General features: G+C 40.1%; 1 protein-coding gene across 5 annotated transcripts in view; it reads right to left on the bottom strand.

Moving 5' to 3' along the window:
* Positions 1-15,991, bottom strand: part of PLCB1 (phospholipase C beta 1) — a 751,601-nt gene that overhangs the window by 69,044 nt on the left and 666,566 nt on the right. For 3 of the 5 annotated variants that reach the window (XM_034947109.2, XM_003821363.4, XM_063601095.1), the window contains exon 32: positions 13,629-13,746. The exons of the other annotated variants lie outside the window; for them this stretch is intronic. In XM_034947109.2, the coding sequence (XP_034803000.1) occupies positions 13,648-13,746 (99 nt within the window). In that variant the 3' untranslated portion in view covers positions 13,629-13,647. The remainder of the gene's footprint in view (positions 1-13,628; positions 13,747-15,991) is intronic. 5 annotated transcript variants of the gene reach the window in all.

Here is a 15,991-nt window from a genome sequence, read left to right as displayed (position 1 = left end):
TTGATTTTCAAATTGTAAACACTACATCTAGCCCCTAACTAAATTCTTCTCTACGTTTTCAATTGTTTTATGATCAGCAGATAATTTTTTAATAGATATTTCTAGATCTTGTGTTGTACTATAACTCACTAAGATGCATTATGGTTGGGAGAAGAGAGTGGTTGGGTTTGAGGTCGGGAGTACAAAGCAAGGAGGCTGAAGATTAGACTTCTGACCTGGCCCTACCACTGCCTATAAGTGGACCTCTGTGGGCCTCTTTCCACATTGGCTAAATGAAAGTGTCAGCTCCAATTGTGTCAACACCACCTCTTACCATCTATGTAATTTTGTGAAATTGTACACCTTAGGTTTGCCAGGGTTAGCAATGGCTCTTTCATCCCACCGTTGCATGATGATAAATTTAATTTGCTCGTGGCCCATCAACTCACTTTTGTGTGAGTAATAAAAATAGCAGAGCATGGCACTACAGTCTGAACACCAGATATCGCCAGAAGTCCGTCCAGTGGGAAAATCCTCTATTAAGGAAGAGAAGATAAATCTGAAGAACTGTCATTCCTGGACACTGGAGGTAATTAAAGCAAAGCCCTCAAGGTTATGTCATCAATTTTTCAATTAATATGCCTCCCTCCCCCTTTAATTGTGTATAAATTCGTAACAGCTGAAAATGAATAAAGGAAGGAACCCAGAGAAAAGAAGACCGGAACAAACAATGAAGCAGGGCAGCAATGACCTGTTTACCTGACATCTGCACAGTAGAGAAGGGAAGCACATGATCCGAAATCAAAGCGGACTGGGTTTTTTAGATAATGGACATTACACCTGTATAGTTAGTGTGGATTGCTGTGCAGCAAGACACAATCAAGTCTGCTCATTGGGGAATCTGTTTGCTAAGAAAAGCAAAAAGATGGGAGACTAGATTTCTGGCCTGGCCCTACTCCTGCCTGTAAGTGGACCTCTCTGGGCCTCTTTCTACATCTGCTAAATGAAGGTGTCAGTCCAACTTATGTCAAAACCATAGCAATGGATTAACAAATGTAAGAGATTAGTAGTGCACATGATACAAAATGCAAAGAGAGTAAGAGGATATTTATGGGAACCCATCCTTCCTACCTGTTATTGTTTCATAATATAGTTTCATGGACAATAAAAGTACCAACATAAGCTTCTTTAGTTTAGAGAACTGTACCAAAAGCAATGAGTAAACCTGCCTTTTAAATATGTTGACACACACACACACACACACACACACACACACACGCAAGTACATACCATAGGTGGATAGGTGGATGGAAGAATGGATGGATGGATGGATAAATGGATGGATGGATAGATGGAACACTACTTATAAATCCCTGTCCTCCAATTTTAAGAGAGAAAAGATGTTAAAAGGAAAGACCTATTTTCTACTCTACTCTTTGATAAGTGAGTGACTATTGTAATTTCAAGATTGGAAATCTAGGTGTTAAAATCATTCTCGAAATGTAATATTTAGGTTTCTCAACTAAATTAGTTTCAATCCTTAGACAGAATGTTCCAAAAGGCCAGAATCCTGTCAGAACAAGGATAGAAGCATAATGCCATCGACGAACACCACACACATCTATACTCTTCATCTTGGGCTGTTGTAAAATCTCACACAATACCTTTTTCACATTTACTTTTGCTAATAAGACTTAAATACTGAGGGACTGTAGAAATACGAATGATCATGATAAAGCTCTGACTAATACATCTAAGAATATAATTAGGCACAAAATTTAAATAAAAAGAAAAAGTCATTTCTAAAACTCCCAGCTGAGCCCCACTTCTGGTAGTCACATCAGGGCAGAGGAAAAACCTACAAATCACATAGAAAGCTTCATTCACACTGGACCCTTGCTGTGGCAGGCATTCACCTATTAATTCCGCTACAGGAAAAATCAATTGAAATACCACCAGAAAAGTCAAAAGCCAGTTTGTCTATTAGGAATATTTGATTTTATTCATTAATATTTATTTATTTATTTAAAACAGAATCTTGCTCTGTTGCCCTGGCTGTGCAGTGGTGTGATCATAATTCACTGCAGCCTGCAATTCCTGGGCTCAAGTGATCCTCCTGCCTCAGCCTCCTCAGTAGCTGGGACTACAGGCATGTGTTACCATGCCCAGCTAATTTTTAAAATTTTTTTTAGAGATAGGGTCTCACTATCTTGCCCAGGCTGATTTCGATTTCCTTGGCTCAAGTGATCCTCCCACTTCAGGCTCCCAAAGTGCTGGGATTATAGGTGTGAGCCACCGTGCCTGGCCCTCATTCATTTTTACAACAAATCCATCACCTCCCAATGTTTCTTTCTGCCCCCTTTATTATGATGGTTGGGTCTTCTTTGAGTGTGGTGAAATAGTTTACTTTAGAGCTGGTCTCAGTAAGATATTCTGAGATTTTAAGTATGAAACAGACATTTAAAAACAAAAAAAACAGATTTCTGAATGTAACAGCAGAATTGAGTCTCTCTTTCAGCCATGAAATAGCAAACATTTTTTTCCTCAAAAAAATGTGAGTTTAAAGGCTTTGCCTAAAAATCTTGCCAAAGCTTTCCGCGAGTGAGTAGACTTGGTAGAGAAATGTATTAGAAAAACAGGAAAATGCAGGCTCCACCTAAGCCAGTGTGCCTTTTGTTCCATGTGACCTAATGTTCATGAGACTGTTTGTTATTCACCTCATTACAAACATCTATCTGTCACAGCAGGTGTTGGGTCAGGAGAGGACGCGGTGTCCAGGAAACCTGAAATCAGGTTAGAAACCTCCCAGGCGACCAATTCCCTTTCAATTGACTCCGAGTAGCTGGCACTGCCTACCACAGTCCCTGGGCTGCCTGCTCGGGAAATGGCTATAATTTAAGTCACAGCGGAAACACTTCTCAAACCACTCTCCCAGAGGGCGTAGGAGCCACACTTCCCATGACAGGAAGGGAAGCTGCCCTAGTCCTTCTAACTGTTAAAGGAAATAGACAATTTCCTTATGGTTTCTTCAACATTTCACTCCCCATAGGATTGGTTTTACACGTTTTTTTGCATGAGTCAGTCTCTTTGGGTAAAGTTGAAGCTTGTAAAGTTGTCCTTCCCATTTTCAGCTCTCCCAAATGGTGGGTAAATCTATTCAGGAACTCAGTGTGTCTTCCAAGGGGGAGAAAGGCACAGACTTAGACCTGCCAGGCTGCTCTCTGCATCCTCATAGGTCTGTGCTGTGAAATGGTTGGTCTAGATTTCTCCATGGACACAAGACTGCTGGCCATTTGGGGCGAGATGCCCCGGTAGAGTCTGGCCAAGTCCACTCATTACTTGAGTCCAGCGGACTTCAGTTATGAAGTCAACACCAGAGGGAGCCTCTTTGTCTTGTCCCAGCTTTCACCAGCCCCCGCTCACACCAGCCCCCGCTCACACCAGCCCCCGCTCACACCAGCCCCCGCTCACACCACCATTTCCCATCACCAGGACATGCAAGAGCTTTCGTGTCCCTTCTAAGACACACAAGATATGAGGAGTCATGAGCCTGCTCCAGAATCTTCCGGATTTTCGCCTGGAGGGTAGAAGTCAGAGAGGTACATACAAAGTCTCATTTCCTGCTCTATTCTCTCTCTCCCCTTCTTCTTCCAACGATTCCAAGGCCTGAGGAAGAAGGGGGCAGGCTTTTCTCTTTTTCTATGTCTTATCCTGAGTTCTGTCATCTTTGGGTATATAGCAAGCAAGGCTCTAGCCCCCCAGATCTGACTTCCATGTTAGAAGAAGCTAAAGGAATTTGAAAAGTTTGAAAAAAAAATACCTTCCTCTCTTGTAATCCCTGTTTTACAAAATTTTTCACTTGCTAATGAGGATCTTCTCTTCTAGGGAGTCCCATTCTTTCCTCTCCTGGAGCTATGACTCGACCTTGCTGGTAAAAATCCTACAGGAAAATGTGCTTAAGTACATTACCCCTTAATGGGTAAGGAAATATATGAGTTTATTATGTGCAAAATATTTTCCCTGCTATAGGAGGCTGAGTAAATACTAATTACAGAAAGGCACATGTGAAGCCTCTTGGTCTGTAGACACCTCAGTGTAGCAGCCAGGCAGGCCTGTGGCTTTCTGTGTCGGCTCTGACGATCATGATGTAAGTTGTGTAAGTATTGCTGTTCATGTACTCAACAGCAAAAGAAAATCTAACATTTAAACAAGGTCTACAGAAATCCTTTATTGTTATTGTTCTGAATAATCTATGCTCTATACTCATTAACATATTGTTCCTCCATTGAATATTAATTTATCAGAGGGAAAAACCACTCTGCCAACCATTAATGTAGGTGAAATATCTTTTTCTTGTTCTTCCTTGGCAATGGGGTTGATCTGCACAACCCAATATAAAATCTGCTGATGGAAGTGCACAGGGCTATAGAAGCAACTCTTTCATTTGATTTAGTGTTTCATGATAAACTAAACCGAACCATGAATTAGAAGGACTCATTAATCTCTTCTCAAATGGATTTTCCCTCCTATTTCCTCCATTACTAGACCAGATCCCTGCTTCCCTTCGAGTCTAAACCTCCAAATGAGTGTTAGATAAGCTGTCTCCTGTTCCTGGTCTCCTGTTTAATCCACTCTTACCTGGTTCCCTTCCCCACCTTTTGGCTGATTCCTCATTAAGATCGAGGCCAATAATGACCTCCTGGATACTAAAACCAAAGAAGACTCTCCTGTAGCATTCACCAACTTTAGACACTGGGGATCATGCCCTTCATACTCATGCACTGCTTTTCCTCTGGGTTTCTTCGACACTCTTGGTTTTCCTCCTACCTCATAGGTGGTCCCTTTTTTGTTTCTCACTTGCTTTTTCTATCCTTCCAGACTATTTATTTATTTATTTTTGAGACAGGGTCTCAATCTGTTGTCCAGGCCAGAGGCCAGAGTGCAGTAGTGCGATCTTGGCTCACTGCGGCCTTGACCTCGCAGGTTCAAGCAATCCTCCCATCTCTCAGCCCCCCAAGTAGCTGGGACTACAAGCATGCACCACCACAGCTAGCTAATTTTTGTATTTTTTGTAGAGATAGGGTTTTGCCATGTTGCCCAGGCTGGTCTCAAACTCTTGGGCTCAAGTCATCTGCCTGATTCGCCCTCCCAAAGTGCTGGGATTATAAGCATGAGCCACCATGCCCGGCCTCTACCAGACGTTTTCAAGTTAAAAGTTATCCAGAACTACCTCCTGGGATCCCTTTTCCATTCTTCAGATATGCCAAGGATTTCATCCATTCTTATACAATCTAAATTGACTGTAAATGGATTTTATCCATTCTCATTTAATCTAAATTCATGATTCTCAAATTTGGGGGCACATAAATTTCCCTTGGAGAAAGGGCGAAAACTGTAAATCATTTAACCTTTTCTGCTTGAATTCCTTCTTCTATACTCACCCTCATACCAGCCTCCCAAAATGTTATGATGGTAAAATAAATCATAACTGAAGAGAGCTCTAATCAGAAAACCCATGTACTATGGTGTACATCCGAAGTGAAAGGCCAGGGCAGGAAACTGTGAGCTCTCAAGAATTTTCCATGTAACCTTGGACACATCGCTTTAACTTCCAGAGCCTTGAATTTTAAATCTCACAGGTGTGACATAATTGTAGTTTTAATAAAAGGTCGAATGTGAGTTCTGCCAGATGGTATTACATTTTCAAAGTCTGAGCAACTTTTTACTTGTTTGGGGATGGTGTGAAGGGGCAACATTGGAGAGAAATGTTTCCTACAGAAAATAACATTTAATCTGGAAACTGCTGTTTACCCCAGCATCTATTCTATTTCACTTACTGCTACATAAAACTTTTAGAGGAAAAAAAGTGGCCCCTGTAAAATGGAGTCAAGTGTTACCCTTAGTATTAGCTGTGAGCTAGTACTAGCAGCAGGAGGTATGTTACGTTACAGCTGAGGCAATTTTAGGTAGAAGACATTGCTGAGGGGGCTAGAAAAATGTTGTCAATGCTAGGTGTAAGTTTTAGGGGACTTTTCTGTTGTCCTTAAAACATTTTATACTGAGGGCCTGAAAGTTCATAGATCAACAGAGCAGTACAGGCTCTGTCTAGTGGAGGAAACAGAAAAAAAAAGCTTTAAAGAAGGTAATTTATTTCAGTAAAAAGTTTCATTTTGTTTTTAAAGGATGGGTAATAATGTTTCAACCATGGAAAGCTGCAACAGGAACTCCAGATAAATACTGGGAAAACCCTGTACCATGAAAGCCAGTGGTATGCTGGTAAATGATTAATATACGGCTCTCCTGGAAAACGAAAGGGCCCAGTTTTAGAGATTGTTGATTTTCAATGGTGTAAATACTTGCCCAGAGCCCGTCTCAAAGTAACAAAGTGGTGACCTTGAATAAGGAGTTGGGAGGAGTGTACAGCAGCAGACTGTCAGAGGCACCACTACCGATGGAGCGTAGTAGATGTAAAGATGCAAAGTACCTCGAGAGCACCGGCAATAGTGAGAGGTATTAAATTATTTGTAAGTGAGCCGGGCATGGTGGCTCATGCCTGTAATCCGAGCACTTTGGGAGGCTGAGGCGGGACGATCGCTTTGAGCTCAGGAGTTTAAGATCAGCCTGGGCAACGTGGCAAAACTCCACCTCTACAAAACTAAAAATAAAAAAAATCAGCCAAGTGTGGTGGTAAGCCTGTATTCTCAGCTACGTGGGAAGCTGATGTGGGAGGATCCATTGAGCTGACCTCGGGAAATTGAGGCTGCAGTGAGCCATGATCGCTTCACTGCATTCCAGCCAGGAAACACAGTGAGACCCTGTCTTAAAAAAAATTTAAAAAGTGCTTCAACAAAGCTCTAGGAAAAAATTGGTAAATGATGAGTTATGAGTATTTGTTACATTTGTTTTGAATAAATTTATTTCATTGAAAGTTTATATAATTTAATTTGTAGTAATGGTTGTGTTGAATAACCAGGTCACAAAATCCCTGAAAAATTTTAAAATGGACTCTTATGAGCTTAGATAGTAAGCTCCAACTCACCACTGGTTTGTCTTCAAAGAATAAAGGAAAATTAATATTTGCTTAAGCAATATTTAAATACATTCGAGTTCTGTGAGGTGGATACTTTGGTTTAGGTATTTTTTATACCTGTTAATATTCTAGAACCCTATGTTATCTATCACTATGCAAATCAAAAGCAGTGATTAAAATCACCAGATGCTAGGTAAATAGATGATAGTTTTCTACAGAATTTGTGTGAGCTATGTGTGAGAGATATACTTCCTTTATGGACTGAATTGTGTCTACCCCAAATTCATATATCAAAGCCCTAACCCTCAATGTGATTATATTTGGAGACAGGATCTTTAATGAAGTAATTAAGGTTAAATGAGCTCCTATGAGTAGGTCCCTGATCTGATGGGGCTGGTGTCCTTATAAGAAAAGGAAGAAGTGCCAGCGTGTGCATGCGCTCTCTCTCTCTCTGTGCACGTGCATAGAAAGGCCATCTGAGGACATGGCAAAAAGCCACTGTCTGCAAACCCAGAGGAGAAGCCTCCCCAGAAACGAATCTCGCGGGCACCTTGATCTTAGACTTCCAGACTCCAGAATTGTGAAAAAATAAATTTCTGTTGCTGAAGCCACCCAGTCTGTGATATTTTGCTATGGAAGCTGAGCAGAGTAACACAACATGCAAATGATGAAATTACATACAGTTCCACACGATGCAAGTAACATGATACTCGCATCTCAGGCTTTTTCATATTGTCATGAGGAAGCCCTTCCTATCTGCTCCTCTAGGTCTCAGCTCAGTGACTGCCACCTCTGTGAAGCCTTCCTTGGTTTCCTCAATTATGTGTCAGCCTTTCCTCCCATGTAAACAGCTCTTTTATAATGATGAACATAGTCTTTTGTCCCAGTGCAATCCTTTTTGACACAACGGTGGATTACACATTAGAAACTAAGATTAAGCATGTGGCTGTTTATATTTATATTTAAATATAAACAGTTAAAATAAAATAAAAAATTCAACTCCTTAGTTGCATCAGCCACATTTCAAATGGTTAGTAACTACTTGTGGCTAGTTGCTACTGCACTGGACACTGAGACATGGAAAATTTCCATCACTGCAGAAAATTCTATTGGATAGCACTGTACTACAATCAACTTGAAGGGGGGAAAAGGGTGCATCTGTGTTTTTTCCCAGCACCTAGCCCAGTGCCTGCTGTGTAGTAGGCATTTAATAACTATTGGTTGAATTAAAAGGAAAAAAAAAACACTATTCATTTAATTGTAGCTACTTAAAGCATTCACGGTTCCCAGATGTCACAGAAATAAGCACACATATATACATTTATTTTATTATTGATAAGTAAAATACTAAATGTGAGCAATTTTCATTTTTTCCGTGACAAGAACATCAATATTCATCATTAAGATATAATTATAGAATTTATGTCTCAGGTGTTAATATAGCAATCTATAGCTGTTAATTCAGAAGCACAATATCGATTCTAATTTATTTTTTCTAGGCCATCTCTGCACCATCGTTCTATAAGTGACCCTATGGTCTCATTAAATCTTTCAGCATGATATTTATGCAACTACTTAATGAGTCCTCCAACACCTTGAATTCTCTGGATCTCATAACTATTATTTTAGTGACAAACTTCCGACTTTAATTAATCGCATCCTTCACGGACTCAAAAGAGATCATAAAAAGGTCACTCAGACATATGCAACCCTCTGCTGGTAGACGCCTTCTTTGTCTCCGCATTTAAAGATCTTCAAAGAGACACACAACAGCCCTCGGGAATCTATTTAGGTATTTAGATATTTTTACTTTCAGAAAAATCTCTTTACTCCTGCTTAAGTCTTTCATAATTTAGCCCAAAGCCGTCGCCCTGAATCTAACTGCAGAGGAAAAGGAGAAGACGGTCACCTGTCACAGGTTCCAAAGAAGCCCTTTTCTGTGCTGTGACTGAAACTTAAAGTACAATCTAAACGGAGATGTTTCTCTAGCAAGATATTCCTTTAGAATTCCTAGCATCCTGAGGGTAAGTAGTAGGGCCTCATAAATATTTAAATGAATAAATGAAATCCAAATAAAAAACAATTGCTTAACAAATGAAAGCAGACCCGTTGCAAAGCCCAATGTGTACTCTAACTCCTCTCTTGTATAGTACAGAAGAAGGGTTAGTTAACAAGGATTCTGTTCTAAGGCTGGGGCAAGAGACAGACTTAAGAGGAGGAATGGGGAGAGGAGAGAGAGAAAGAAGACCTCAAGGGAAGCAAACCCACCGAGTCTGTTGTTGAAACAGCATTGACATGTATAAGCCGAATGGCTTGCAAGTAGAGGAGATGAGAGGAAGGAGGAAAGCCAAAGTTGGAAGGAGGTGAGAGTGGGTGAGCCCTTCCTCAATCCTGCTGCTTTAGAGAGGGGAACTATGAGTTTTCAGCAGCCATAGACAGGGAAGGTTGACTCAAAATTATCTTAACCCAACTGTGCAGGCCACACTGTGCCTCAGGTGTCTCCCTTTCCTTCTGCTTGGCATTGCTTCCCCAGCAGATGCGATGAACACGGAAAACAGCTGCCCACCTCTCAGTGACAGAAACTGTGACTAATTGTGGTTTCCTAGAGGTGAGTCCTGTTTTCACAGAGCTGGAGGTTTTCTGAAATCTAGTCCTCAGAGATGTTCTTCTCCCAGAAGTTTGCTAAAAACAAGTGACTTTGAGCAATGTGAACGTGCTGCCTGTGATGTTTAATGCCTCGTGCTGTTGTGATCAATTTGGGGGTGAAATCTCTGGCACAATTTAGCCACGATCTTGTGGAGGCTGGGCTATGCCACCAGCAAATGAAACAGTGTTTGGTATACATGTGTGGTGTGTATCCCTTCTAGCCACTCAAAGAGATATGCTTCTTTAACAAAGAGGCTCGTCGTCTTTCCATTTTACAGATAAGTATATTGAGGCACAGGTGTTGTACCCTTATTGCTTGTTTATCCATGTCAACATAAGAAAGAGAAGTCACCTACTTTGACATCTAGACCATAAAATCTTAGCTTCAGACATATACTTAGAAAGCTGAAGGACACATGGTGTGTCCAAGGTCTGGTACTTCTTGTCTGACCTTAGTAAAGTGCATTAACCTTTTTGAACCTTAGTTTCTCCAAATGTACAGTGGTAAGAATAAGAAGATAACACATGTTATGTGCTTTAAAGGTGTTTGATGATGCAGTAAGTGCTCCATAAATGCTAATTTTTGTTTTTAGTATTATGTGTCAGAAAAATATTTTGATGCCTTTCTATGGCCTTAAACTGACCTTTATTATTTTAAAGTATGTAGGAACTATGTTTTCTGTTCTTTTGTGCTTTCTATTGAAATTGGCATATCCTAGAATAAAGCAGGCATTAATAATTACTTGGCATATATTTATAATTTTCTAATGTTTCATTGGTGTTTTTAGAAATTGGTCATTCTATAGCTTTTTATCTAAAGACTTATGTATACATAAAATGAGCAAACATCTTTTTTGTTTATTTTATATCTCGCTCTACAGTGATTTGTAGCTATTTAAAAAATGGGTTACCACAGTTAAAAGTATAACTCACCTACTTAGCTTCACCTATTAAGGTCTAGCTGATAACAAGGAATATATTTTTTCACCAATGAAGATTTGCACTCACAAATTAAAAAATGTAAAATTCCAACTATTTATGTGATGACTACTCTTGGGGCCAATCTTCTATCATAATAGAAAACATTATCTTTTGGCAAACACATGACAGCTTTATAGCTTTATGTGCTATTCCTTTTTTTTTTTTTTTTCTGAGATGGAGTTTTGCTCTTGTTGCCCAGGCTGGAGTGCAATGGTGCAACCTTGGCTCACTGCAACATCACCTTCCGGGTTCAAGGGATTCTCCTATCTCATCTCAGCCTCAGCCTCCTGAGTAGCTGGGATTACAGACATCTGCCACCACGCCCGGCTAATTTTTTGTATTTTTAGTAGAGATGGGGTTTCACCATTTTGGTCAGGCTGGTCTCGAACTTCTGACCTCAGGTGATCCATCCACCTCGGCCTCCCAAAGTGCTGAGATTACAGGCATGAGCCACCATGCCCGGCCTTATGTACTATTACTTTTTATTCATCATTTTGTTTTCAGCTGTAGTGTATGAATGAAGATGTTTAAGGAAAGAACAAGAATGCAAAAAACATTTGGGGAAATATTAAAATTAGTACAAAAATCTTTTTTCCATACACTATTATAAAAGAACATTTTGTTCTTTTTTCAAATATAAAATGCTATAATGGGATTTTCTTTTTCTGCTTTAGCCACGAGACCTATTTTGACATGAAAAGTGTGAAATATTTATTTTTATGTCATCTTTTATATGTGGAAAGCTAAAGGGACCAAACAAACTAACAATATGATTAAATGTTTGAAGTCTAGGTATTGTGGGGATATTTGTCTCTTTCTTAAAATAAATATTTTTCCCCAGTGGGTATCTCAGTTGACATTCTAAAGGGAATACAAGTTGTGAACACGCTATTACAAGCCTGAAAGAGCACAGCAACAAAAATGCAGCATTTTTGTCTCTATTGCATTTGTTTTGAAAAATAAAACCTAAGTCATGTGTTTTAGCTCCTCCACCCACTGTCATTTGCATCCCCTGAGAAAATAAGATATTCTACTTGTGGTATTAGATGTTTCACAATAGCTTTAAAAACTACCAGGGCAGGCCAGGCACCGTGGCTCACGCGTGTAATCCCAGCACTTTGGGAGCCTGAGGCAGGCGGATCACCTGAGGTCGGGAGTTAGAGGCCAGCCTGACCAATATGGAGAAATCCCATTTCTACTAAAAATACAAAATTAGCTGGGCGTAGTGGAGGGAGCCTGTAATCCCAGCTACTCGGGAGGCTGAGGCAGGAGAATCACTTGAACCTGAGAGGTGGAGGTTGTGGTAAGCTGAGATTGCGCCATTCCACTCCAGCCTGGGCAACAAGAGCGAAACAATGTCTCAAAAACAAACAAACAAACAAACAAAAAACACAAAACTACCAGGGCAGTAACAAGAGTAACAACAACAAAAAATCGAATGATGCTCATCATTGATGATTTAAAAGATAGTCTTAACATTTATATCCAAATGAAGAAGAAATTTTCAAGGTCTCCCTGATGCCTTCTTGTAGAAGCCAGAAATTGATATTATATGTCGGTCCTCTACTCACCTTCCAATATGGCCTTCATTACAAGGCAATACAGAAACAAAATGATCACTGTTGAGAGGACATGAACAGAATTCATAGCCATGTTGTGACTTTGTTCTGACATGGCATTCCCTGTGTCCCTCTTTCTAGTGTTACAGGCAGTAGAAAAAAAAAAAAAAAATCAAAGGCCCAGGCTTGTGATTGGGTCAAAAAGTTAAAATACATTAAAATGCCATGACAGTTGCTTCAAGCTTCTTCCAGGTGCTTAAGCCTGGAGGTAGGAATGTACTACATCCTGGCCAGTTAAAATGTGCTCCCTGGAACTGTGGCAGCATCAACATCCCCTGGGAGCTACTTAGAAAGGCAGACTTTCCGGCCCCACTCAGACATCCCAGATAAGTGTCTGCAGTTTAACAGGATGTCCAAGTAATTCAGATACCCACAAAGGTCTGAAAACCTCTGAGCCAGAGCAACAACTGATGTCGAGGAAGAGGAATAACTCATATCTCTTTCTCAGTAAAGAGTTATTTTCAGTAATTCCTTGACATGTTTTTAAACTGCATTATTTCACAGATCAACAAATACTTGAAGACAAAAACAGTACAAGTCTCACTGTAGAATTTTATTTTCATTACATCAGAATAAAGTTTGCTTTATTTATAATCACAAGAATGCTTCTTTTTTCTAAGAATTGCACACTCTTTGGAATGACTTATGCTAGTTTTCTTATTAGTGAAGGGAATATAATAGTTTTCGTGATGCATCTCCTTGGGTAAGTTAAAGTCTGCTCTGATTTTCAAGCTGAAGTTTGCTCTGACAAAGAGCTCCTGGCCCAAGCATCCCTATTAGTGAGATATTTCCAAGAGCTCTTGCTTCTAGAGAATCAGGAAATCACAAGCTGTCCCCATTCACTCTAAACACCATGTGGGAATAAAGTAAATTTTGCTGGACTTCCAAAAGGAGGGCTGTGGTAAGTTGAGAGGAGTGGATTGAAACAGACTCCTTGAGAGTTAACTTGATCCCACTGGATTGTAAGATAATAGGACCACGGGAAAACAGTGTAGTGAGAAGCAGAAATGGAAAAAAAAAAAATGTTTCCAAAGTGGGAATAATAGTCTGAGTGCAAGAGAGAAAATCCAGATTAAAAAGGAAGCCAAATTTGCCAGTAGAGAAACAAAATGGAGAAAGAGGAAGAATACAATATGGAAGAATGAGATTGATGTCAGGAAGAGAGAGCACAATGATGGAGAAATTCATACCAGAGGAAGGCAGAAAGGATGAGGAAATGATCATGGGTGTGGCTGGGAACTTTAGCAGAAAAAAAAGATGGGAATGTAGAGAAAGGGAGGATGAAGGACAAAGGAGCAAGTCCGTGATGCCTGAAAACCGGATGGCTACACACCACCCTTCTCTCAAAAGCGACCCCTCCCATCCAGTCCTACCTGGCCGGAAGGACGGTGGTCACCACTTGAGAGCTTGAGGGTTGGGGGGAGTAAAGTTGGGGGAAACAGAGGGATCCTCATGGCAAGTTTCCGACAAGAATGAGGAGGAACCTTCCCCCTGTGTGGAAAAAAAGGGAGGCTGTCATTTTTGTGGCAATGAAATTGATTTCTAAGTCACCTGGTGTTTCCCATTATTTGTCTGGGACGTCTCTTGGAGTGCCTTCTAGAGTACAGTTTTAACTCCTCTGTTTGCCTTTATCTGCTCCAACACCCCCAGTGTGACAAGGCACCTGGCCTCGCACACATGCAGTGGAATTGGCATTGAGTTCTCCTCAGCCTTCCCCACTCTCTGTAAAAATTAGTTGTTAAAAATGATCACAGCTGTTACTTTTGAGATATTCTCCACAAAATCCCACTACCATCAAGAAACTTGAGAAAAGATAGTGATGAATGATTGACAGCTGTTTGTTCAGTGAACAACACAGTCCAAGGAGTCTGGGCTTAAGGGCACTACTTTTCTTCCCGCAAAGAGCCAGAATTATTTTTTAACATACAAAGTTAATGTTGTTAGCCCTCTACATACATCATGCATTCAAAAAATATTTATTGGACACCAGCTATATGGCAGGCGATGTTCTTGGATGTCTGGAACTCAAGAGCATCAGGGAACGAAACAGACAAAGCCTCTTCCCGTTGTGGAGCTTATATTCTGATGGGTGGGACAGTACTCAAGGACACACTTAGGAAAGAAGGGTATGACTGAATGAGAGAAGGTGACAAATGCTATGAAAAACAGAAAGCACAGCAGAATAAACAGGAGAGAGGATGGCAGGGATGGGAGAGTGGTGGAGGGGGGTTGTAAATTTTAATAAAGTGGTCATGGAAAGCCTCTGACAGATTTGAGCAAACATTTGAAAGACAGGAGAGAGTTGCCCAAACAGACACTTGGGAGATGAGGAAACAATGGCTCAAGGTGGGATTCGCCTGTCTTGTTGGGGCCTAGCAAGGAGCCCAGTGTGGCCTGAGCAGAGAGTATATCAAGGAGGAAAGGAAGAAAAATGCAGCAAAAGTGGAGTTAGACTGTATTGGACTTATAGAGGATTATGGGAGCCATTGAAGGGTCTTCAACAGAGGAGTGACCTGATTTAACTTGTGTTCTAAAAGGATGCCTCTCGGTGACATGTTGAGAATAGATTTTGAGTGTGTACATGTGGCAGCAGGAAGACCAGTTTGGAGGCTACTTAGAAATCCAGGGGAGAGATGATGGAGGCTTTGACTAAAGTGATTGCACTGCAGTTGGTACTCAACAATTATAAAGATGTCTTGACTGCTTTACAATATTTTTTTCAAGTCCTAGGGTTTTTTGGTTCCACCTAAAACACAGACCCAATAAGAAATTTAAGAATTGTAACAGCTCACTGTGTATTTTGCAACACCTAAGAGTAAGCTTTTTTCTTTTTTGGATAATACGAAAGGTGCAAAGAAAAAGGAAACAAATCTTTCTCAGCCAAAGATAGAAAACAATGTATTTTCTATTCTCTCTTATGTACCAAACACAGGCACATGCTGCTGGCTACTCTCTTTGACACAAATTTTTATATACTAGCATAATTAGATAGGGCAAAATCCATTTTGATGCCAAAATGGTTAATCTGTTAAGCTTCTCTCCAATTGTATAAAGTTGTTTGTGTGTCTGTATAAATGTGTTATTGTGTATATGTGTGTGTGTGTGTGTGTGTGTGACTCTTTAAAATCTGAAAATATTATTTGAGGAAATTCAAACACCTCCTTGACAAATTCAAAGATTAACCTCAACTAATGATTATAATAAACACAGAACACTTGTGTCTGTTGATTTCTGTTGACAGAAAATGTATAAACAGCACTCCAAGTGGTGAATTTGCTGCATGAATATGGCCTTAGATATAATATAATACATGGAAAACAGAGACTGTAATGCTGTTCTTGGCAACTGCTTTCCGATTTGGAAGGAAAACTTTCTTCAGTGTTTTCTTCAGCCCAGTATGCCTGCATTTGCCCTCATGCAATAGCCTTTTCTCTCATCTCCAAGTACTTCTTCATCAAATATTTCAAAGCATCTAGTAGATTTCCTCTTTGGATTTTCTGTAGGTAAATACAGTCATCCCCTTCATATCCATGGGTTCCACATCTGTGGATTCAACCACTTTTGGATCAAAACTATTCAGAAGAACCATAAGTGGATGGTTGTGTCTGTACTGAACATGTATAGACATTTTTTCTTGACATTATTCCCTAAACAATACAGTATAACACTATTTACATAGAACTTACATTGTAGTAGGTATTATAAATAACCTAGAAATGACAAAGTACATAGGAGA

This window comes from Pan paniscus, chromosome 21, assembly GCF_029289425.2.
Source record: "Pan paniscus chromosome 21, NHGRI_mPanPan1-v2.0_pri, whole genome shotgun sequence".
Lineage (NCBI taxonomy): Eukaryota > Metazoa > Chordata > Mammalia > Primates > Hominidae > Pan > Pan paniscus.
This window is presented reverse-complemented; position numbering and strand designations above follow the sequence as displayed.